The sequence below is a fragment of the Phymastichus coffea genome, unplaced genomic scaffold (genome assembly GCF_024137745.1).
Source record: "Phymastichus coffea isolate CEN01 unplaced genomic scaffold, Cenicafe_Pcof_1.1 PCOF00017, whole genome shotgun sequence".
Lineage (NCBI taxonomy): Eukaryota > Metazoa > Arthropoda > Insecta > Hymenoptera > Eulophidae > Phymastichus > Phymastichus coffea.
The window spans coordinates 5,336,367-5,356,613 of record NW_026706828.1 but is presented as its reverse complement, the minus strand read 5'-3'; the positions used below and the strand labels follow the sequence as shown (position 1 = coordinate 5,356,613).

General features: G+C 35.7%; 1 protein-coding gene across 1 annotated transcript in view; it reads right to left on the bottom strand.

Annotated features, from left to right (window-relative positions):
* The window catches only part of LOC131675194 (sperm-associated antigen 6-like), a 277,598-nt gene extending 264,356 nt beyond the window's left edge, over nucleotides 1-13,242 (bottom strand). The window contains exons 1-8 of the mRNA XM_058954090.1: nucleotides 12,619-13,242; nucleotides 12,277-12,539; nucleotides 11,815-12,025; nucleotides 11,552-11,730; nucleotides 11,316-11,489; nucleotides 11,086-11,238; nucleotides 10,875-11,024; nucleotides 10,623-10,781 (exon numbers count right to left, since the gene is read on the bottom strand). Of these exons, the coding sequence (XP_058810073.1) occupies nucleotides 10,623-10,781; nucleotides 10,875-11,024; nucleotides 11,086-11,238; nucleotides 11,316-11,489; nucleotides 11,552-11,730; nucleotides 11,815-12,025; nucleotides 12,277-12,539; nucleotides 12,619-12,643 (1,314 nt within the window). The 5' untranslated portion in view covers nucleotides 12,644-13,242. The remainder of the gene's footprint in view (nucleotides 1-10,622; nucleotides 10,782-10,874; nucleotides 11,025-11,085; nucleotides 11,239-11,315; nucleotides 11,490-11,551; nucleotides 11,731-11,814; nucleotides 12,026-12,276; nucleotides 12,540-12,618) is intronic.
* Nucleotides 13,243-20,247: the final 7,005 nt, after the last annotated feature.

The window sequence follows — 20,247 nt, the reverse complement described above, 5'->3', positions numbered from 1 at the left end:
TAATTTGCTGGGAGTTTGCATTTCTAAGGGCTGCAGGGATGCTTATTAGGGAGCGCGACAAACGAAACTTGGCATGCATATAGCTCTGAGTTTCGTCTATCGGGAAAACCAAGTTTTATGAAAAAATATTGTGTTGCTGGGGAATGCCGAAGGAAATATCTTTGTAATTCGCTGGGAGTTCACATTTCTAAGGGCTGCAGGGGTGGTTATTAGGGAGCGCGACAAACGAAACTTGGCATGCATATAGCCCTTAGGGTTCTCTATCAGAAAAACCACCTTTTATTAAAAACTATTGTGTTGCTGGGGAATGCCGAAGGAAATATCTTTGTAATTCGCTGGGAGTTTGCATTTCTAAGGGCTGCGGGGGTGGTTATTAGGGAGCGCGACAAACGAAACTTGGCATGCATATAGCCCTTAGTTTTCTCTATCAGAATAACCACCTTTTATTAAACAATATAGTGTTGCTGGGGAATGCCGAAGGAAATATCCTTGAAATTCGCTGGGAGTTGCAAATTCTAAGGGCTGCGGGGGTGGTTATTAGGGAGCGCGACAAACGAAACTTGGCATGCATATAGCCCTTAGTTTTCTCTATCAGAATAACCACCTTTTATTAAACAATATAGTGTTGCTGGGGAATGCCGAAGGAAATATCTTTGTAATTCGCTGGGAGTTGGCATTTCTAAGGGCTGCAGGGGTGGTTATTAGGGAGCGCGACAAACGAAACTTGGCATGCATATAGCTCTGAGTTTCGTTTATCGGGAAAACCAAGTTTTATTAAAAAATATTGTGTTGCTGGGGAATGCCAAAGGAAATATCTTTGTAATTCGCTGGGAGTTGGCATTTCTAAGGGCTGCAGGGGTGGTTATTAGGGAGCGCGACAAACGAAACTTGGCATGCATATAGCTCTGTGTTTCGTTTATCGGGAAAACCAAGTTTTATGAAAAAATATTGTGTTGCTGGGGAATGCCGAAGGAAATATCCTTGAAATTCGCTGGGAGTTGCAATTTCTAAGGGCTGCGGGGGTGGTTATTAGGGAGCGCGAAAAACGAAACTTGGCATGCATATAGCCCTTAGTTTTCTCTATCAGAATAACCACCTTTTATTAAAAACTATTGTGTTGCTGGGGAATGCCGAAGGAAATATCTTTGTAATTCGCTGAGAGTTGGCATTTCTAAGGGCTGCAGGGGTGGTTATTAGGGAGCGCGACAAACGAAACTTGGCATGCATATAGCTCTGAGTTTCGTCTATCGGGAAAACCAAGTTTTATGAAAAAATATTGTGTTGCTGGGGAATGCCGAAGGAAATATCTTTGAAATTCGCTGGGAGTTGACATTTCTAAGGGCTGCGGGGGTAGTTATTAGGGAGCGCGACAAACGAAACTTGGCATGCATATAGCTCTGAGTTTTGTCTATCAGGAAAACCAAGTTTTATTAAAAAATATTGTGTTGCTGGGGAATGCCGAAGGAAATATCTTTGTAATTCGCTGGAAGTTGGCATTTCTAAGGGCTGCAGGGGTGGTTATAAGGAGCGCGACAAACGAAACTTGGCATGCATATAGCTCTGAGTTTCGTCTATGGGGAAAACTAAGTTTTATGAAAAAATATTGTGTTGCTGGGGAATGCCGAAGGAAATATCTTTGAAATTCGCCCGGAGTTGGCATTTCTAAGGGCTGCGGGGGTGGTTATTAGGGAGCGCGACAAACGAAACTTGGCATGCATATAGCTCTGAGTTTCGTCTATCGGAAAAACCAAGTTTTATGAAAAAATATTGTGTTGCTGGGGAATGCCGAAGGAAATATCTTTGTAATTCGCTGGGAGTTCACATTTCTAAGGGCTGCGGGGGTGGTTATTAGGGAGAGCGACAAACGAAACTTGGCATGCATATAGCCCTTAGTGTTCTCTATCAGAAAGACCACCTTTTATCAAAAAATATTGTGTTGCTGGGGAATGCCGAAGGAAATATCTTTGTAATTCGCTGGGAGTTGGCATTTCTAAGGGCTGCAGGGGTGGTTATTAGGGAGCGCGTCAAACGAAACTTGGCATGCATATAGCTCTGAGTTTCGTCTATCGGGAAAACCAAGTTTTATTAAAAAATATTGTGTTGCTGGGGAATGCCGAAGGAAATATCTTTGAAATTCGCTGGGAGTTGACATTTCTAAGGGCTGCGGGGGTAGTTATTAGGGAGCGCGACAAACGAAACTTGGCATGCATATAGCTCTGAGTTTTGTCTATCAGGAAAACCAAGTTTTATTAAAAAATATTGTGTTGCTGGGGAATGCCGAAGGAAATATCTTTGTAATTCGCTGGAAGTTGGCATTTCTAAGGGCTGCAGGGGTGGTTATAAGGAGCGCGACAAACGAAACTTGGCATGCATATAGCTCTGAGTTTCGTCTATGGGGAAAACTAAGTTTTATGAAAAAATATTGTGTTGCTGGGGAATGCCGAAGGAAATATCTTTGAAATTCGCCCGGAGTTGGCATTTCTAAGGGCTGCGGGGGTGGTTATTAGGGAGCGCGACAAACGAAACTTGGCATGCATATAGCTCTGAGTTTCGTCTATCGGAAAAACCAAGTTTTATGAAAAAATATTGTGTTGCTGGGGAATGCCGAAGGAAATATCTTTGTAATTCGCTGGGAGTTCACATTTCTAAGGGCTGCGGGGGTGGTTATTAGGGAGAGCGACAAACGAAACTTGGCATGCATATAGCCCTTAGTGTTCTCTATCAGAAAGACCACCTTTTATCAAAAAATATTGTGTTGCTGGGGAATGCCGAAGGAAATATCTTTGTAATTCGCTGGGAGTTGGCATTTCTAAGGGCTGCAGGGGTGGTTATTAGGGAGCGCGTCAAACGAAACTTGGCATGCATATAGCTCTGAGTTTCGTCTATCGGGAAAACCAAGTTTTATTAAAAAATATTGTGTTGCTGGGGAATGCCGAAGGAAATATCTTTGTAATTCGCTGGGAGTTGGCATTTCTAAGGGCTGCAGGGGTGGTTATTAGGGAGCGCGACAAACGAAACTTGGCATGCATATAGCTCTGAGTTTCGTCTATCGGGAAAACTAAGTTTTATGTAAAAATATTGTGTTGCTGGGGAATGCCGAAGGAAATATCCTTGAAATTCGCTGGGAGTTGCAATTTCTAAGGGCTGCGGGGGTGGATATTAGGGAGCGCGACAAACGAAACTTGGCATGCATAGTTTTCTCTATCAGAAAAACCACCTTTTATTAAAAAATATTGTGTCGCTGGGGAATGTTACAGAAAATATCTTTGAAATCCGCTGGGACTTTGCATTTCTAAGGGCCGTAAGGGTAGTTAATATTGAGGGTGATAAATGAAACATAGTATGCAAGTACATATAATCAATAGGTACAACGAAAGTTTTCATTTACTCCATATTTTTTCGTTAATAATATGTTCATACAATTTTATCCCATGTCCCTATAGTCTGCCATGTGTAAATATCCTAAGGGTCCGTTTTAAGGGTAAATTTAGTAATTGCGATGTATCACCTTGATATATATCATTATAATAATCTTTTGAACCAATAAAAATAATTAATTAGTCTTTTTTTTTTTTTTATTTTTTCGTTACTGAATAACGTTACAAACTTCAGACTCATAAAAATAAAGGAATGTAACTTTTATTTTACGCTTAGTTTTAGTTTTTTTGTGATTTACTACGTCCCTAGACATTTTAAAACGAATTTTTTTGCCGATATCACAAGGTGATTTTTTTAGCAGCACTCGGTGGCTCTTAAATTTATGTGTTTTTATTCTTATTACTCTTCCCTATAAACTTTTTTTTTTTAATGTAAGTAGTATGATGTTTTATAACTAAAAATTTTTCACTATGCTGACTTTTTATGTGTATTCTTTTCCTGTATTTTTTTGAGTTACAACACATGCATACCGATAATCTGATGATGCTGTGATACTAAGACATGTTGCTTTTCAACATTTATTAGACATGCCAGCATTCATTTACATTAGTTGATACACCAACAGAGAAATTTTCAGCAAGGTCAGATATTTTGACCATAGATTTTCTCAATACAACTTTTAAATCTTTAAATAATTAATATTAATATACATATGTATATATATATATATATATATATATATATATATATATATACACACACACATATATTGTGACGGTAAACGTCTTATTAGCGCTAATAGCCCAACCATGCGGCTGCCTGCGAGGGCAGCACCTACCGGTTGAGACAAATGTAATGAGGGAATTCGGCATGCGACGGGACGGAACGTGCGCGTATGAAAATGAACCAGTCGAAGATTAGAACCCGTACACTCAGCTGCAGCAGATATTAGTTCGAGTTTTCCCGAGTTTTTCTTGGAGTGCCAACCCGAGTCAACTGTATACATCGAGAGGAGCGGTGCCTGAGCCAGACCAGATCGAGTGTGTGCTAGTGTGCGTAAGTGAAGGGTTTCGCCATCGAGGGCGAAACATAAAACGGCGAGATACCTCGTGACAAAGACAGATTTTCCCGAAATTAGAGTGCGAACTTTCTCTCTCGTTCACCGTGCGACTGCTAATCAGGTAAGCTGGCCAGCTTAATTTCGCGATTGCTATAATTGCTATTAACTAATCTTTCGTATTCCATAAGAAGCGTACATGTATTAACTCGGCGAATAAAGAGCGGCGAGCGATCCGACACTGCATGTTATTGTCGCGCGCGCGCTTTGTAAACATAAACACGCGGGCCGAAAACATTGTAGAAATAAGACGTAATAAACGATCTCGCATGTGATATTGACCGTAATTCTGATATAATTATTTCGTGTTAGTAGAAAGTTGGTTGACTGACACCTGTTCCCTCCTGCTCTCCGATTTTCGAATTTAAACGTTTAGGTAATCCCGCGCTCTCTTCGATGCGATCGCACGCATAATTAAATAGACGGTTATCAACCCCGTTACAATATATATATATATATGCGTGTGTGTATGTATGTATGTATATATATGTATGATTTAAGTAGTTTTATGAAGATTAATAGCATTTTTGCATTTTCAGTTACACATTAAATAATCTAGTACTTCTGAAAAAAATACTCCAAAACCATTAAAACTATGATAGTTTCAGTTTGTATCTCTCATGCTTCATCTCATATCAAGAATTGTCTAATTTTTGGAATATTTTTATTAACGAAAATAAATTGCATGGCGTTATTAATGAGTTCTGTTATTTGCTAATAATAAATTTAATTTTATGTATAATTTTTGTTGAGGTTAGATTTCACTCGAGGGGAGTGTGGACGTGTCTTGGATGTAAGCGCGAGTTTTGGTGATAAAGTTAAAAAGGAAAAGTGTTTGAGAAGAGAAATAGAGGTGAAAAGAGCGTGGAGGTGGAGGAGGAGTGGAGAAGAGAGAGAGAGAGAGAGGCCTGGAGAAGAGCAGGAAAAAGCAGAGAGAAAGGAATAAAGAAAAAAATAAAAGTTGAGGTTAAGAGAGAAAATTAGAAAGCGGGAAAGGCAGGCAGAGAGGAGGGGCGGTAAGAAGTAAAGACAGAGACAGAAAAGGTAAGACAGGGAATAAAAGTGGGATCACGGGTAGTTATAGAGAGTCGAATTAAGGCGTACGGGATAGGATGGAAAGATTTGTGACAACAGAAAAATTAAGAGATAAAGGTGGAAGGTTGGATAAGAAAGGCCCAGAGGAGGAAAAGAAGAAAAGAGTAAAGGTGGTGAGGGGGAGAGAGAGGTGGGAGGGGCTGAGGGAGAATAATAGAGGAGAAATGAGAGAGGCAAAGAGATGCAAGTGTGAGAGCGAGGAAAGCGAGATGGATGGGGAGGGGGGAGAAGGATTGGACAACACGATAAGAGAAGTGGGAAAAAATAGTGGTGCAGAAGAAGTAATGGAAAAGATACGGACAGACATAAGGGAATTAAGAGAGGTATGGGAGGAGGAAAGGAAAGAATGGACAGAAATGTTTAAAGAAATAATGGGAAAAATGGAAAGAATGGAGGCAGAGGGGAAAAAAAGAGAAGAAAGGTGGGAGAAGGAAATAGGAAAAGTTAGGAAAGAACAAGAGAGAGAGAGAAGAAAGAAAGAAAGAGACGAAAGAAGAAAGGGAAAAAGCAGAACGTAGAGAAAAGAAACTGCAGGAAAAATGGGGAGAGAGGATGGACCAGTTGGAAGAGGACTGCGTGAAACTAAAAGAAAGCATAGAAGTAGGAAACAAGAAGCAAAGAGGAACAGAAGTAGGCAATAAGGAAGAATTAGAGCATATGAGATAAAAAATGGATAGAGAAAGTAGGATAAACAATATAATAGTAACAGACTTAGACGGTGAGTTAAGATGGGAAAAGAAGGGAGAGGCAGAGGTCTGGTTAAGGGAGGTACTAGAAATGAAAGAAGAGATAGTGAATCTGAGAAGAATAGGAGGAACAGCGGAGAGAGATGATCGGAGAGAAAGAAGAAAAAACATGTGGTAAATTAGATGCGCGTCATGGGAACAAAAAGAAGGAATTATGAAGAAGAAAAGGAATCTGGCACAGAAAAAGATATACATAGATCAGGACTGGACGTGGAAGCAGAGAAAGATAATAGAGGAAGTAAGAAGGAAAGTGAAAGAAATAAGAAGTAAAGGTAAAGAGGTAAAGATGTGGCATAACGGGGTGAAATCAGAGGAAGAAGAATGGTGGTGGAGCGAGAGAGAGGGAAAAATGGTAGGAAAAAGGGTGGAAGGGTTTCGAAAACAATAGGGATAAAAGAGAGAGAGAGAGAAGAAAAGGGAGACAGAGGGGAGAAAGGCAGTAAAAATACTATTCTGGAACGTGGCGGGGGTGAGGAGCATGGAGGAAGACGACTGGGAATATGTTAGGGAATTCGACATAATAGGGCTAACGGAAACCTGGGTGAAGAGGCAAGGGGCAAGAACTGGTGTGGAGAAACAACTGAAAGGGTACAGCATAGAGTGGAGGGACTCAAGAAGAGAAGGAAGAAGGGGGAGAGAAATAGAGGGAGTAATAATGGCGGTAAGAGAGAGAAAAGGGATGAATAAGGTAGAATGGAAGAAAGAAAGGACAAGTGAGGTAATAATAGGAGAAATAAAGATCGGAGGGAGGGAATACATGATAGCATCGGTGTATATGCATCATGAGAAGAAGGAAAACTATGAATAGATAAGTGAAGAGATAGAAGAGAACAGAGGAAAAACAATAATTATAGGAGGAGACTTCAATGCAAGAACAGGAACCGAAGGAAGGGAATGGGAGACAGAAGAAAAACTAGAAGAAATTAAGGCCAAGGATAAAGTGTTAAACGCAGAGGGAGAAGAAATGATAAAATGGCTAGGAGAAGTGGGCTTAGTGATAACGAATGGGAGAAAAGAAAGAGATGAAGAGGTAGAAATACCATATATAGGAGCGAGAGGAATGTCAACGATAGACTATGTAGTACGTAACGAGGAAGGTGATGAGGCGATAAAAAAGGTTCAAATAAAGGAGAGGGTAAAGTCGGACCACTTACCAATAGAGGTGGAACTGGGAGACAAAATAGCGGAAGAAAGAAAAGAAGAGGAGGAAAGAATGATAGACGACTGGAGTGAAGAAGGTATAAGGGAGTATCAGAGATGGATAGACGCAATAGAGGGAACAGATAAATGGAAAGATATAAAAAATAGAGTGAAGAACGCAGTTGTAAAAAAGAAGATAAGGAAAAAAAAAAGGATCGAAAAAAAGCTGATGGAGAGAAGAATGTAGGATAAAAAGGGCTAGGGTGATGACAGAGTTAGATAAGGTAAGAAAAGGGGAAGGAGACAGAGGCAATTACCTAGAAGCAAAGAGAGAATACAGAGAGGAAATAAGAAAAGCAAAAGAAGATGAAGGGAAAAGAGTGGCAGAAGAAATAAGAACAGATAAGACGAGAAGAAAATTCTGGGATAAAGTGAATGGCAATAGGAAGAAAAGAATTGGATTAGACGAAAATATAGGAAAAGAAGAATGGATAAAGCACTTCAAGGAGCAATTGGGAGAGAATGAACAGGAAGAAATTAAAGGGGAAGAAACCGAAGACAGCGAAGGAGAGGAAGGTGAAGAAATCAAAGAAAGAGAAGTAAAAGAGGTAATAAGAAAAATGAAAATATATGCGGAAATACTGAGAAAAAAGCTGGAAAGAGAACTAGAAGCTAAAGAAACGCTAAGTGATACGCAGATGGGATTTAGGAAGAAAAGAGGAACAATGGACGCGATATTTATATTAAAAACAATAATAGGAAAGGAAATAAGGGAAACAGGAGGAAAACTGTTCGTATTCTTTGCAGACATGAAGGCCGCTTTTGATAAAATAAAGAGGAAGAAAATATGGGAAACAATGAAAGAGAAAGGGATAAATAGAAAAATTAGGAAAAGAATAGAAGAAATATACAAAAAAACAGGGAGTAAGGTAAAAGTTGGAGGAGAAATAATTGGGGAGTTTGAGACTTACAAAGTCGTAAGGCAAGGGTGCCCTTTGAGCACCACGCTATTTAATCTTGCCTTCGCCGACCTGAAAGTGAAGATCAAGCAGGTGCAGGAAGGAGGGGTAGTGATAGGAAGGAAGAAAATATGGACATTAGGATACGCAGATGATATAGTGATGATGGCAAAGAGTGAAAGTGGAATGAAAGCAATCCTGAAAAAATTAAAAAGATACCTGGAAGAAAGGGGGTTAGAGTTAAATGTAGGAAAATCAAAGATGATGAAATGCAGGAGAGGAGGAGGAAGGGGGAAGGAAGAAGAATTCGAATGGGAAGATGAGAAGATAGAGATGGTGAAAGAGTACAACTACTTAGGATATGTGATAAGCAGAAATAACGGAAATAAAAAGCAGATAAAAAGGTAGAAGGGAAAATAAATATGGGACTCGGAAAGTTATGGGGGCTAGGAGAAAAGCTATTTAGAGAAACCTGGGAGCTAAGGATGAACCTGTTCGATGCTCTGGCGAAAAGCGTGATTATGTATGGAGCAGAAATCTGGGGATGAAAGAGATATGAAGAAATAGAGAGACTACAACTAAAATACATAAAGTGGGTTTTAGGATTAGATAGAAACACGCCAAGTTACCTAATACGATGGGAAACAGGAAGACAAGAAATGAAAGAAACAACATTAGAAAGAGCAATGAAGTATGAAAACAAAATAAGAGAAGAAATAGATGGCTCAATAAGAAAAGAAGCATGGAGAGAATTAAAGAAAAGGGAAAGAAATGAAAAAGATAAAAAGGGTAAGAAGGAGGAGAGAGAGGAAAGGCTGGAAAAAAGTAAAATATACAGAGAGAGAGAGAAGAGGGAGGTGAAATGAGGGAAGAGTTTTGGGAAGAAATATGAGATGAGCTGAAGAAAAAAGATGAAAAAGAATTAGAAGAAAAGCTAGAAAAATCAAGATACATAAACGAGTGGAAAGAGCTGAAACAAGAAATGAAAAGGTATAGGTTAAAGGAAATTCAAGGAGAGGGAAGAATAAAAGGCCTGCAAATAAGGGAAAGGTTTAGGTTAGGTAATGAAACGAGAGGAAGCAGGTATTGGGAAAAAGAAGAAAATAAGAGATGCAGAATGTGTATGAAAGAGGAAGAAAATTGAAAGCACATGGTAGAAAAATGTGAAAAAAGCAGAAAGGACGGGGAAGAATGAGAAAAAATAATAATAGGAAGCAAAGAAAAGATAGCGTGGATGATGGAGATAAAATGGAAAAGAAGAAGAAATGAAGAGAAGAAAGAAAATGAAAAGCAAGAAGACGAAGCTACAAGACCCTAAGGAGAGACGGAAACAGAAGACAGAGAAGCAAGACTCGCAGACACATCTACACACACACACACATACACACACACACACAAAACAAACATTCGCGCAAACATAAACATACACATGCACACACACACACACACACACACAAGACACAAGTAAAAGCAACTACACAAGCGAGAGGAAGCAGGTATTGGAGGATGGAGTAAAATGGAAAAGAAGAAGAATCGAAGAAGAGAAAGAAAAAGATAAACTAGAAGGCAAATCATAAGATACTAAGGAAAAATAAGTGAGGTTGAGGAAAGGAAAGGCAGAGGGAGCAATAGGAAACAAGAAAAAGGTGTCAAAGCTTTAATAAGGAGAAAGATAGATGAAATGATTAGCAAGAAGGAGAGCAAAAGCAAAGGAAAGGCAAAGGTGAAAAGGCAAAAAAAAGTAATAAAGGAAAAGCTGAAAAGAAAACAGAAGAGCGGAAAAGGCAGATCTTGGAGAGAGAAAGAGGAAGAGAAGATTAATCAGAAGTAAAATGAGAAGAAAAGAGGAACAGGCAGGCGCAGAAGACAGGGACACAAGAGTTGCAGACTCACCTACAAAGGCACATATTTACACAACACATACACACACACACGCACGCGCGCATTCACACACACACACACACACACACACAAAACACATACATAATCAACTACACAAACTGGATACGAGACACAAATAGAAATTTAAGAAATGTAAACCAAATGTATCATATAAGTTGTAAATAAATAAACTAAATTATATAATTTTTGTTAATTGATTTTCATCAATTTACTGCTAAGTTCTTTAATTCTTTCAACTATTATAATCAAATTAATTTAGAAAAATATAAAACAAATATACCTTACCTTAGTAAATTGATTTAAAATATATTTAAGAATATCTGATGGGCAGTCAGATAATAATGTTTTTAAAACTTCAATTTTTATACAGTTTTGTAGTACTAATTTTAGTGTCACTTTACATTTACTTTTTAATTTTTTAGAACTCAGTGGACAGTTGTACATCTGAAATATATTGATTTTCATAACAAAACTTTTTTTATAAATAACTTAATATTTTCTTTATATAATGTATATCTAATTTTGTATATAAATTACCGCTAGTACAATAGTCAGAATATCAGTTTCAGCAATAGCATTGGCATGTTCAAAAGAGTGTTTGCCTATTTGTCCTGCAGCCCAAATGCTAATAGCAAATGTATGAAAGTCACTGTGAGTTCTGAAGACTTTTGCTAAGCTATGCAACCCCTGATAATTATTTAATTTTTAGTATATTTACAACTTTTTTTGTGTTTAATGTAAGTCAAACCTTCATTTCAATAATATTCATTGCTATTCTATTAGAATACCCAGCAGCATATCCAAGAGCCAAAATTGCTGATAATATTGTTGGTGTATTTGTACTACTCATAACTTGAATGAGAAATTTAATACCTTCTTCAGTGAACATGCATTCAACAAGCTTGAGGTTTGTGTACAAATGAATTTTATAATCAAAAAATTGATTTTTCATTCATATTCATTAAAAAAGCAACTTACTTCACCACCATGTTTAGATATTTCTTTAACTAAATTTGTTGCAGTTTTTGTGATATAATTATCAGTGAAATTATCATAAGAAAATATATCTGAAAGTAGTTGAGATTGTACAATAGTATTAGATAGTTGTACTGAATGTTTTGCAATACAAACAAGTGTCAATAAGGTTTGGTGCTGTAAATGTAATCAAGAAATAAATGCTACACATTTGTAAATTAGATTATTCAAATTATTACATTTAATTTTGTATCTTCTATTGAACTATTTTTTACTAAAAGTGGAATAGCACCAGCATCAATGACTGCCTGGGCCAACTCAGAAGTATGTTTACTAATATCACACAATGCTGATGAAGTGCTTTGTATTAGCTCGGATTGAGATGATTGCAGACAAGATACTAATAGTGAAACAGCACCTTCAAAAAAGATATTTGAAAATTTTTATTACTTGATAATATAACTATATAAATTAACATTATTTAAAGAAATAACCAATATACCAGTTTCTACAACTGCCAATGCTAAATATTCGTTATGTCGTGCAACGTAGCCTATAGTCCAAGCAGCTGATTTTCTTATATCAGAATTAAAATCTTGCAAACATAAATTTATTGCTTCCATACCACCTTGTGATATTACTGTCAAAGTTATTTCAACAGAATGTTTCATCAACATTCGCAAAAGAAATAAAACTGATTGTTTATAAAATTCCTAAGTATATAAATATAAATTAATTAGTGAAAACATGTTTTCTAGTGATATGATATATGTCACAAGTAATTTAATATATATTAATGTATATAAATGTATATAAATGTATGATTTTTGTAAATAAAAAACCTTTAAATAATAAATGGGTATTATAAAACAATTTAGTATATATCTAGAATGAATCTAAAAAAATTAATTTATGCTTTATATCAGAATATGCCTATAACATTTCTACCACTTTAAAGCCTTACGGATTGTTTCTGTATATTTTCCAGTAACTGGGAGAAGATTATTTTTTTTGAAATCAAAGAAGCAATCATATAGTCTTGATTAGCTAATCTTGCAAGAGCAATAACTGTAAATTGTTTCACTAATGGCAAGACATCATATAATAAAGGACAAAGGAGATCTAAAATATCCACTTCATTGAAATATTCAATGTGTTGATGCAGCAAAGCAATTCGACTAATTGCCTGTACAAAAAGAATCCTTGACTTTTGATACTGATTTAATGCTGAAAGTAATTTCCATTTTATATTCACACAGTTTTAATCAAGTGATTATAAACAATAATCATTACTATTATTTATTACTCTCATGAATAATGCAGGGGGTCATATTTAAGATTTCAATTCTATGTTATTATTCTTATTACTTGTACAATAATTGTTGAAAATGTCGTTAATTAAGTTTAATTTTAAATGTTTTATTGAAAATCATTAATTAAATTATATGGATTAAGACTTATGTACAAAAACGAGAATCCTGATTATGATTATACGTAGTATAGTATATATATAATACAATACACAACAGGAGAGTAACCATGGTTTTAATTTTTTAGTTCTACAAGAAACTTGCTAAGCGCGCGTACATCATCCGTGAGCAGTGTTGTGTAATTAAAATTGGGAAAATGAATGTAATAATTAACATGTAATAATTTATATTTTATTCCCACTGAAAATAGCTGTACAAGTTTTGTACAGAATATGTACAAAATTTGTACGAGAATATATACAAAATTGTTGTGCGAATTTTATTCGAATATTGTATAGAAATTTCGTATATATTCTTGTACAAATTTCGTACACATTCTTTTTTCGGCGACGGAGGATCGAAGCTTTACTATACCACACGCTTGGCAATATAGCAATGCTTACCACACTCTTGGCAATAAAATAACGTAAAGGGGGGCCTATCTAATATGCACTCGACCACACGCTTGGCAATCGAGTGTAACTATCTAAAAAGACAGACCGTCCGCGAAACTAAAATAGGAGAGAATGACAGAAAAGGATGTAAAAAGAAGTTAGAGTAAAAAATTTATTTTGATTTTCTTTACTTACTTTTGCCTTAATTTCCGACACACACACTGGAAAGAATAACTAGAACTTTCGAACGAGACGAACTTTGAAAAACAGCAAACTAATTTGGAATGGTTACACGAACTGAATTTAGAAAATAACTGCCTAATTTTCTTGAAAAGTTCCCTTTTATATTTTTCGCAAGAGACTCCCACTCGAAAATCTTTGTCATTTTTGGACGGGAAGAACTCAAATTTTCTTAACTTAATTGGTTGGAAAATTTGGGGAGTGTCTCAAGCGTAAACGAAATTCGAACCCTAATTGGCCGGGGGCGGAGTGTGCGGGAGTGGCCTCATTTAAGTGCTTTGGGCCTTCTTCACATAGATGGCCCTCTATGTACTATTTTGACCTTTAATTATTTAAACTATTTTTATTTACATTCAATTGTGTGTGTGGTACTCTAATTTTACAAAAATATCTCTTAATCTATAATAAAATTAAAGTACAGAATAAAAGTTAAGAATTATATTTATCTGAAAACAACCAAGATATTAATAGTCTTAACTATTAATTAATTATTAAGAAGCCTTAAAAAATGCTGAAAAATCAGAGTTAATTATAATAAATATAGTCATTAACTTTCTTTCAAGCCATTCTGAAATTTTCTAAAGCAAAGTTGGCATTCAACAATTAAACATACAAAATTCGTAAAAAGAAAATCCTAATAAATACGGAAAGATAATGAATTATTCCCATATTTATATTTAGGTATAAAATTAAAACATATCCGAGCAATAAACAAAAACTATTAATTAAAATAGTCCTTGTTGATTACTCGAATGTTACTTACAATAGATAAATTTCGCAATTTTTTAAGAGACTTGCAAGCAAATGCGCTTCTTTCAATTTAAAAGAAATTAGTAATATTGAGAATAAATTATTTAAAATAAAATAACAGTACTATCGGCAGGATGCACATGTGCGCTGCAGATCTCTAAAGATGCTCGCAATCTGGCTACTCCGGATGGCCCGATCGTAAAATCGCTCTGATTGTTTTCAACATCGGAAGATTGCCAGATGCGCGAGCCGAAAACTGCCGTTTACAGAAAAAATTTCCCTTATTCAGTTGTACGCAGTTTTTCATCTTAATTTACGAGCTATGTGTGTGGCCGGTATTTTTTTTTGTCTTTTTTTTTTTTTGAGCCGCCGTTACACCCCTACACTTAAACGGTTGCTTAAGGAGTGAAACGAGGAAAAGCGATCTAAACTTAAGATATGGTTCTAAAGATTTTGTCGTGCAGAATTATAGACGTGAAGAAAATAAAATTAAAGATATATATGTAATAAAAAAAAAGATCTCTTGGCTTCAACATAAAAGAAATCCAAATGATGGCTTGAGAGACGTAGATTGAGTTGGTGAAGTAGGATTATTTTGTTTATTCTCAGTTGCTTCATTTTCTGTAGGATGCAAAGATGGATATAGATAATCCTTTTTCGGCACTGAAGCGTCATTCTTTGTTGGTTCCGTGATATTTTCTGTCACTGTAACTTTAGGTGCTAAGTGTATCAAAAGCGTAGTTAAGCTGTTCCATATGGCGCCGATTAAATGGAAAGACCACCCATAAATGCTATAGAGAGTTATTCCATTTATTAAAACCTCTATTAGTTTCTTTATGGTTTGTATAATTAACATGATTGCAAATATTCCGGCGCTGAATGTTCCGAAAGTCATAAATTTAGTCCACATTTTGTTCCAGGTATTGATCACTAACTTGTCCATCACATTTTTATTCAAGAGTCCTCCAATTATTCCTTCATGATCCTTGACGGCATGTCCACGAATTACTCGAACTACATCGTTCACTGTTGTGGATCGTTCCATAGGAAATATGATGCGGTTTGTCAGATCTTGTAGGTCTTTTTCCGTGTATATTCCACTTGTAGCAAGTGCGGGAATATTCTGATATTTCCACGATAATCCAGAAAAAGTTTTGAAAGTGGTAGGTGCTTTAGCCTTTACTGCTCTAGGCAAAAACTTATACCAATCTTCATTAAAATAAAAAAATGTGGGTAGCAAAACGTTGCAATCAACTATTGTTTCATGTGCTTTCAAAATGTGAATTTTCGGAGATAAAAATTTTGTATGATTATTATGAATCACTTTCAGTTCAGCATAACACTCTTCACTTTGCGAGACTTTCACATCAACAGGTATGCATTTAACTATATGTACTACTTCACCTGCCGTCACGGCCATATATCCAGGTTCCTTCATGAGATTATAAGCAAATTGATCAGGAGATTGCGTGGCAATAGCAAATGCATTTTTCAAAATATCTCTTGACTACAACGTTGTACAACAACATCCCTATACAAGTTTGTTATTTGTAACTTAATATAACGCTCCACAAATACAAACTTTGAATTTATATACGCAAATATATCTAAATTACTTAAAGAAATTTTATTACTGGGAAATAACATATCGTTCTTAACCTTATGTATGAACAATTTTGGATGTTCGGTATCACTAATCTCATAACCGCACGTATATCGCTTAGACTTAGTTATTAATGCAAAAGTGATATCTTGCGTAGTTAAAGAGAACAGAGTTTGTCCAGTTTCACTTGTAACTTCATTAGCTACACCGTTATATAACACATTATACCGATTAATAGAACAAAGGTTGAGTGGTGTCCTTTCCCAAAATGTATATCCTCCTTCCGAAACGATACATTGTTCATTCCCAAATTTACATCTAACACCACTACGCAAAATTATTTGATCGTTATTTAAATCAACGGAAGCGGTATATTCTTGAATAGTTATTTTGATCATGGCTTGAACTAACACGCTACTCCAAGTTCCGTAAACATCGGAATAACTACCGGAGGTACACTTCCCATCTTGATTTACAGTGCCGGCAAGTATTGCTGGTCTAATCGTAGTTTGATTAATCTTTATGTCGCGAAATATATGTACATTATCGAAATACAAAGTACCGCTTTTATATAAATCGTAACAATTTTGTCGACTTACAGTGCCGGTCAGCCACTTTTACCCCCCCACGGGCAAAATCAGTCTAACTTCAAAGTTTTATATCTCTGGTAGAAATTAACGTACAGAGACGCGCGTGGGTGCGTTTGAAAGGTCTTTTGGAGAGCTTTCAAATGATATGACTCACGGTTGCCATCGATTGTTTTTTAAAATTTTGCAACAATTATGCAAAATTGAAAATTCTGAAATTTTTTTATTATTTTTGACAATTAGCCAATTTTGGAAAAAAAATCGTACGAAAATTTGAAGTACACCATTTTTTAGCTATTACCAAGCCCTATCTGAATCACTGATCAAAAATTTATTTTCGTCAAATATGACGCGCGCACGGGCATTTTTTCCTGGAAGTGACAGTTTTTTTCAACATTTTTTATCTCCGTCTAATTGTAACAATCGAAAAAAATTTTATAGGAGAAAAAATGTTTGTTTTTTCACGTAGAATACTGCAATAATTTTTTTTTCGGTTTTTCGAAACATTTTTTTTTTTATTAACCTTAAAATTAACTGGATTTATATGTTGATCGTAATATTTCTTTGATTTGAATTTGGAAGCGACTAAGTTCTCGTATACCAATTTTTGAATTCCTGTGAGTCGCGTTACTAAGTCAGTTATATATCCCTTATAAGTCGGTACCATGTCGGCTTTACGTAAGGGGTTACTAGATGGCAATCGGGCTAATCGACCGAAAATAACTTCGAATGGGGTATGTTTAGTACTTTCTTGAACGCAGATGTTATAGTTTAACATGGCTAAGATGAGCCATTCGTCCCAATTATTGTCTATTTCTGTGTACTGCTTTGAGTACTCAGCAAGAGCGTGATGTGATCTCTCTAAAGAATCATTAGACTGCGATCGAAAGGCGGTGGTCCTCAATTTCTTTATCTTGAAACGTTTAGCAATTCTGGTCATCAGTGAACTCAAGAAGTTCTTTCCTTGATCTGTAAGTACGGCTTTGGGACAACCGAAGACGCAAATGAATTTTTTAAGAAAGGCATCAGCTATAGTGGATGATAGTGTATCTGCTAACGGGGCAGCTAGACAAAACTTGCTTAACTGATCTTGTAGAGTTAAGATGTACTCGTATCCTTTAGGGGTTTTCTTGAGTGGACCTACAATGTCCATAGTTATCTTATAAATGTAGTTGCGGAGGTATCAGTGATTATCATTGGTTATTTCGTTTGTAGGCGAGTGAGTTTCTTTCACTGACACTCTAGAAACTACTGTAAAGATGATATTCGTCGTTGAATATCATCTTTCAGATTTTCCCAGTAATAGTTTTGTCTAATCCGGTGAAAAGTTTTGGAAACGCCGCGATGTCCTCCAATAGGAGATTTATGAAGCTCGTAAAATATTGTATCACGTTGCTCCAAAGGTACATATCTTAAAGTATCTTTACAAATTATTACTTTAATACTAGAATTCTTAAATACTTTATTAATTATATATTTTATTTCTATCCACTCTAAATTTTCTATACATTTGTTTTTAGCTATACAAACTTCGATCTGATTCAAATTAAGTAATAAGTTACTTAGAATTAATATAGTCGAATAAATTCGATCTTTAACATAGCTCATCGATTCGGAGGTTTCACCTCAAATGCAAAGTCCAAATTGAGAGTACTTCTTATTTTTCTTTTCTCTCATGACTTCTCCTAAACTAACTAATTGCTTACTAATTATCTTATTATTGTCTATAAGCTTGCGAGCACCTTCATCGCAAGGTTCACCTGTAGTACTTATAAAATAAGCTACATTATTTTTTTGTGTATGGAGAGATTCTTTAATCTCTACAATATTTTCGCTAATCTTATCTAAATTACTTGATTCATCGGAATAACTGATTTCAGAATCATTCTCGAGCTTATTATCTTCAAAAATAGGGGACTTTTGATGAATAGGTATCTCGGGTGCTGCTTTTGTTTTTCCTTGTATTTTGTCTTCATCTTCATCAATATCACCTTTTTCATAATCAGGTAATTTTTTCCGAGTTCTTTGTGGATATCTTCTGGGGGTGACGGCATTTTCATCGTTGTGAAACTATTCTATTATCACAGGATCAAGGTTAGAAGTTAACTTTAAGGCTTGATCCGAAGGGACCTTTTTAGGTCTACCACGTGATCTCTTGATTTCGTTATTTCGAGGCGATGGTTCAGGTTGGAGATCTGGTTTATCGGGTGATTCTAGTTGCTTATTTAATTTACTCCTCCTAGTAGTAACGTTTACATCAAAAATCATATTATCCTGGCTCGCTAGTTCATGCGGGTTCCTCGATAAGGCATCCGTTGTTGCATTAGCGGTTCCTGGCCGATAAATGATTCAGATAACTTAAATCTCCATTTAAGTATTCTAGTGTTAAGATCGGCGGTTTTAAACTAAACTAAGGGCTGATGGTCGGTAATAATAATTATCGGTCTACCGTAGACATAAGACTTGAAAGCATTAACACTTTGTACCACTGCTAAGGCTTTCTTTTCATATACTTCATAATTCAATTCGGGCCCGCGCAAAACCCGTGAGAAGTATGCGATAGGTCGATCAGTGCCAATTGACCCTTGCGAGAGGATCCCTGCAATGGCAAAACCGGAAGCATCCGTTCTGATATTATATCCTCTAGATAAATCCGGGAATTGTAGAAGAGGAGCATTACAAAGTAATTCTTTCAATTCACAAAATGCTTTTTCAGTCTTTTCGTTCCATTCAAATAGGACATCTTTACTTAAAAGTTTCGTAAGGGGTTTAGATATTTTGGCGAAGTCTTTAATGAATCGTCTATAATATCCAGCTAAACCTAGAAATTGGCGAATAATTTTAATATTCGCGCGAATATAATAATTAAACGGTTTTAACCCGTTACAACATACAAAATTCGTAAAAAGAAAATCCTAATAAATACGAAAAGATAATGAATTATTCCCATATTTATATTTAGGTATAAAATTAAAACATATCCGAGCAATAAACAAAAACTATTAATTAAAATAGTCCTTGTTGATTACTCGAATGTTACTTACAATAGATAAATTTCGCAATTTTTTAAGAGACTTGCAAGCAAATGCGCTTCTTTCAATTTAAAAGAAATTAGTAATATTGAGAATAAATTATTTAACATAAAATAATAGTACTATCGGCAGGATGCACATGTGCGCTGCAGATCTCTACTTTCTAAAGATGCTCGCATTCTGTCTACTCCGGATGGCCCGATCGTAAAATCGCTCTGATTGTTTTCAACATCCGAAGATTGCCAGATGCGCGAGCCGAAAACTGCCGTTCACAGAAAAAATTTTCCTTATTCGACTGTACGCAGTTTTTCATCTTAATTTGCGAGCTAAGTGTGTGGCCGGTATTTTTTTGTCTTTTTTTTGAGCCGTCGTTACAATATAATAAAAATTCTTGTATATATATCAAAAGTTTATAAATATGTTCTTTTGTACCCTTTTGTATAAAGTCATGTGGAATCTTCGTAAATTTCATATAAATTATTTATATGCTATATGCCCTGCTAAAAATGTTTCAATGAAAAATTAATAAATTTCAATTGATTTTAATAAAATGGATTATTTTCAGTAAGCGCGTCGATTAAAATTCAATCATTTTTAACCTTTAACTGCTATGTGGGGTAAATTTACCCCAGACAATTTTGAATAATAAATAAAATAAAATTTTTTTTTTTCAACAATTTTTTTCAGTGTGTATAACATTAAAAATTGTTAACCTGAATATTTTTTTTGTAGTAAAAGGTTTGAAATATACTAGAAAAAATTTTCATAGCAAAATATCTAAAATTCTCTGATTTATTCGATGTTTTTCGGGCTGGGGTAGATTTACCCCACCGAGCAGTTATGTGGCCAAAATGAGGTG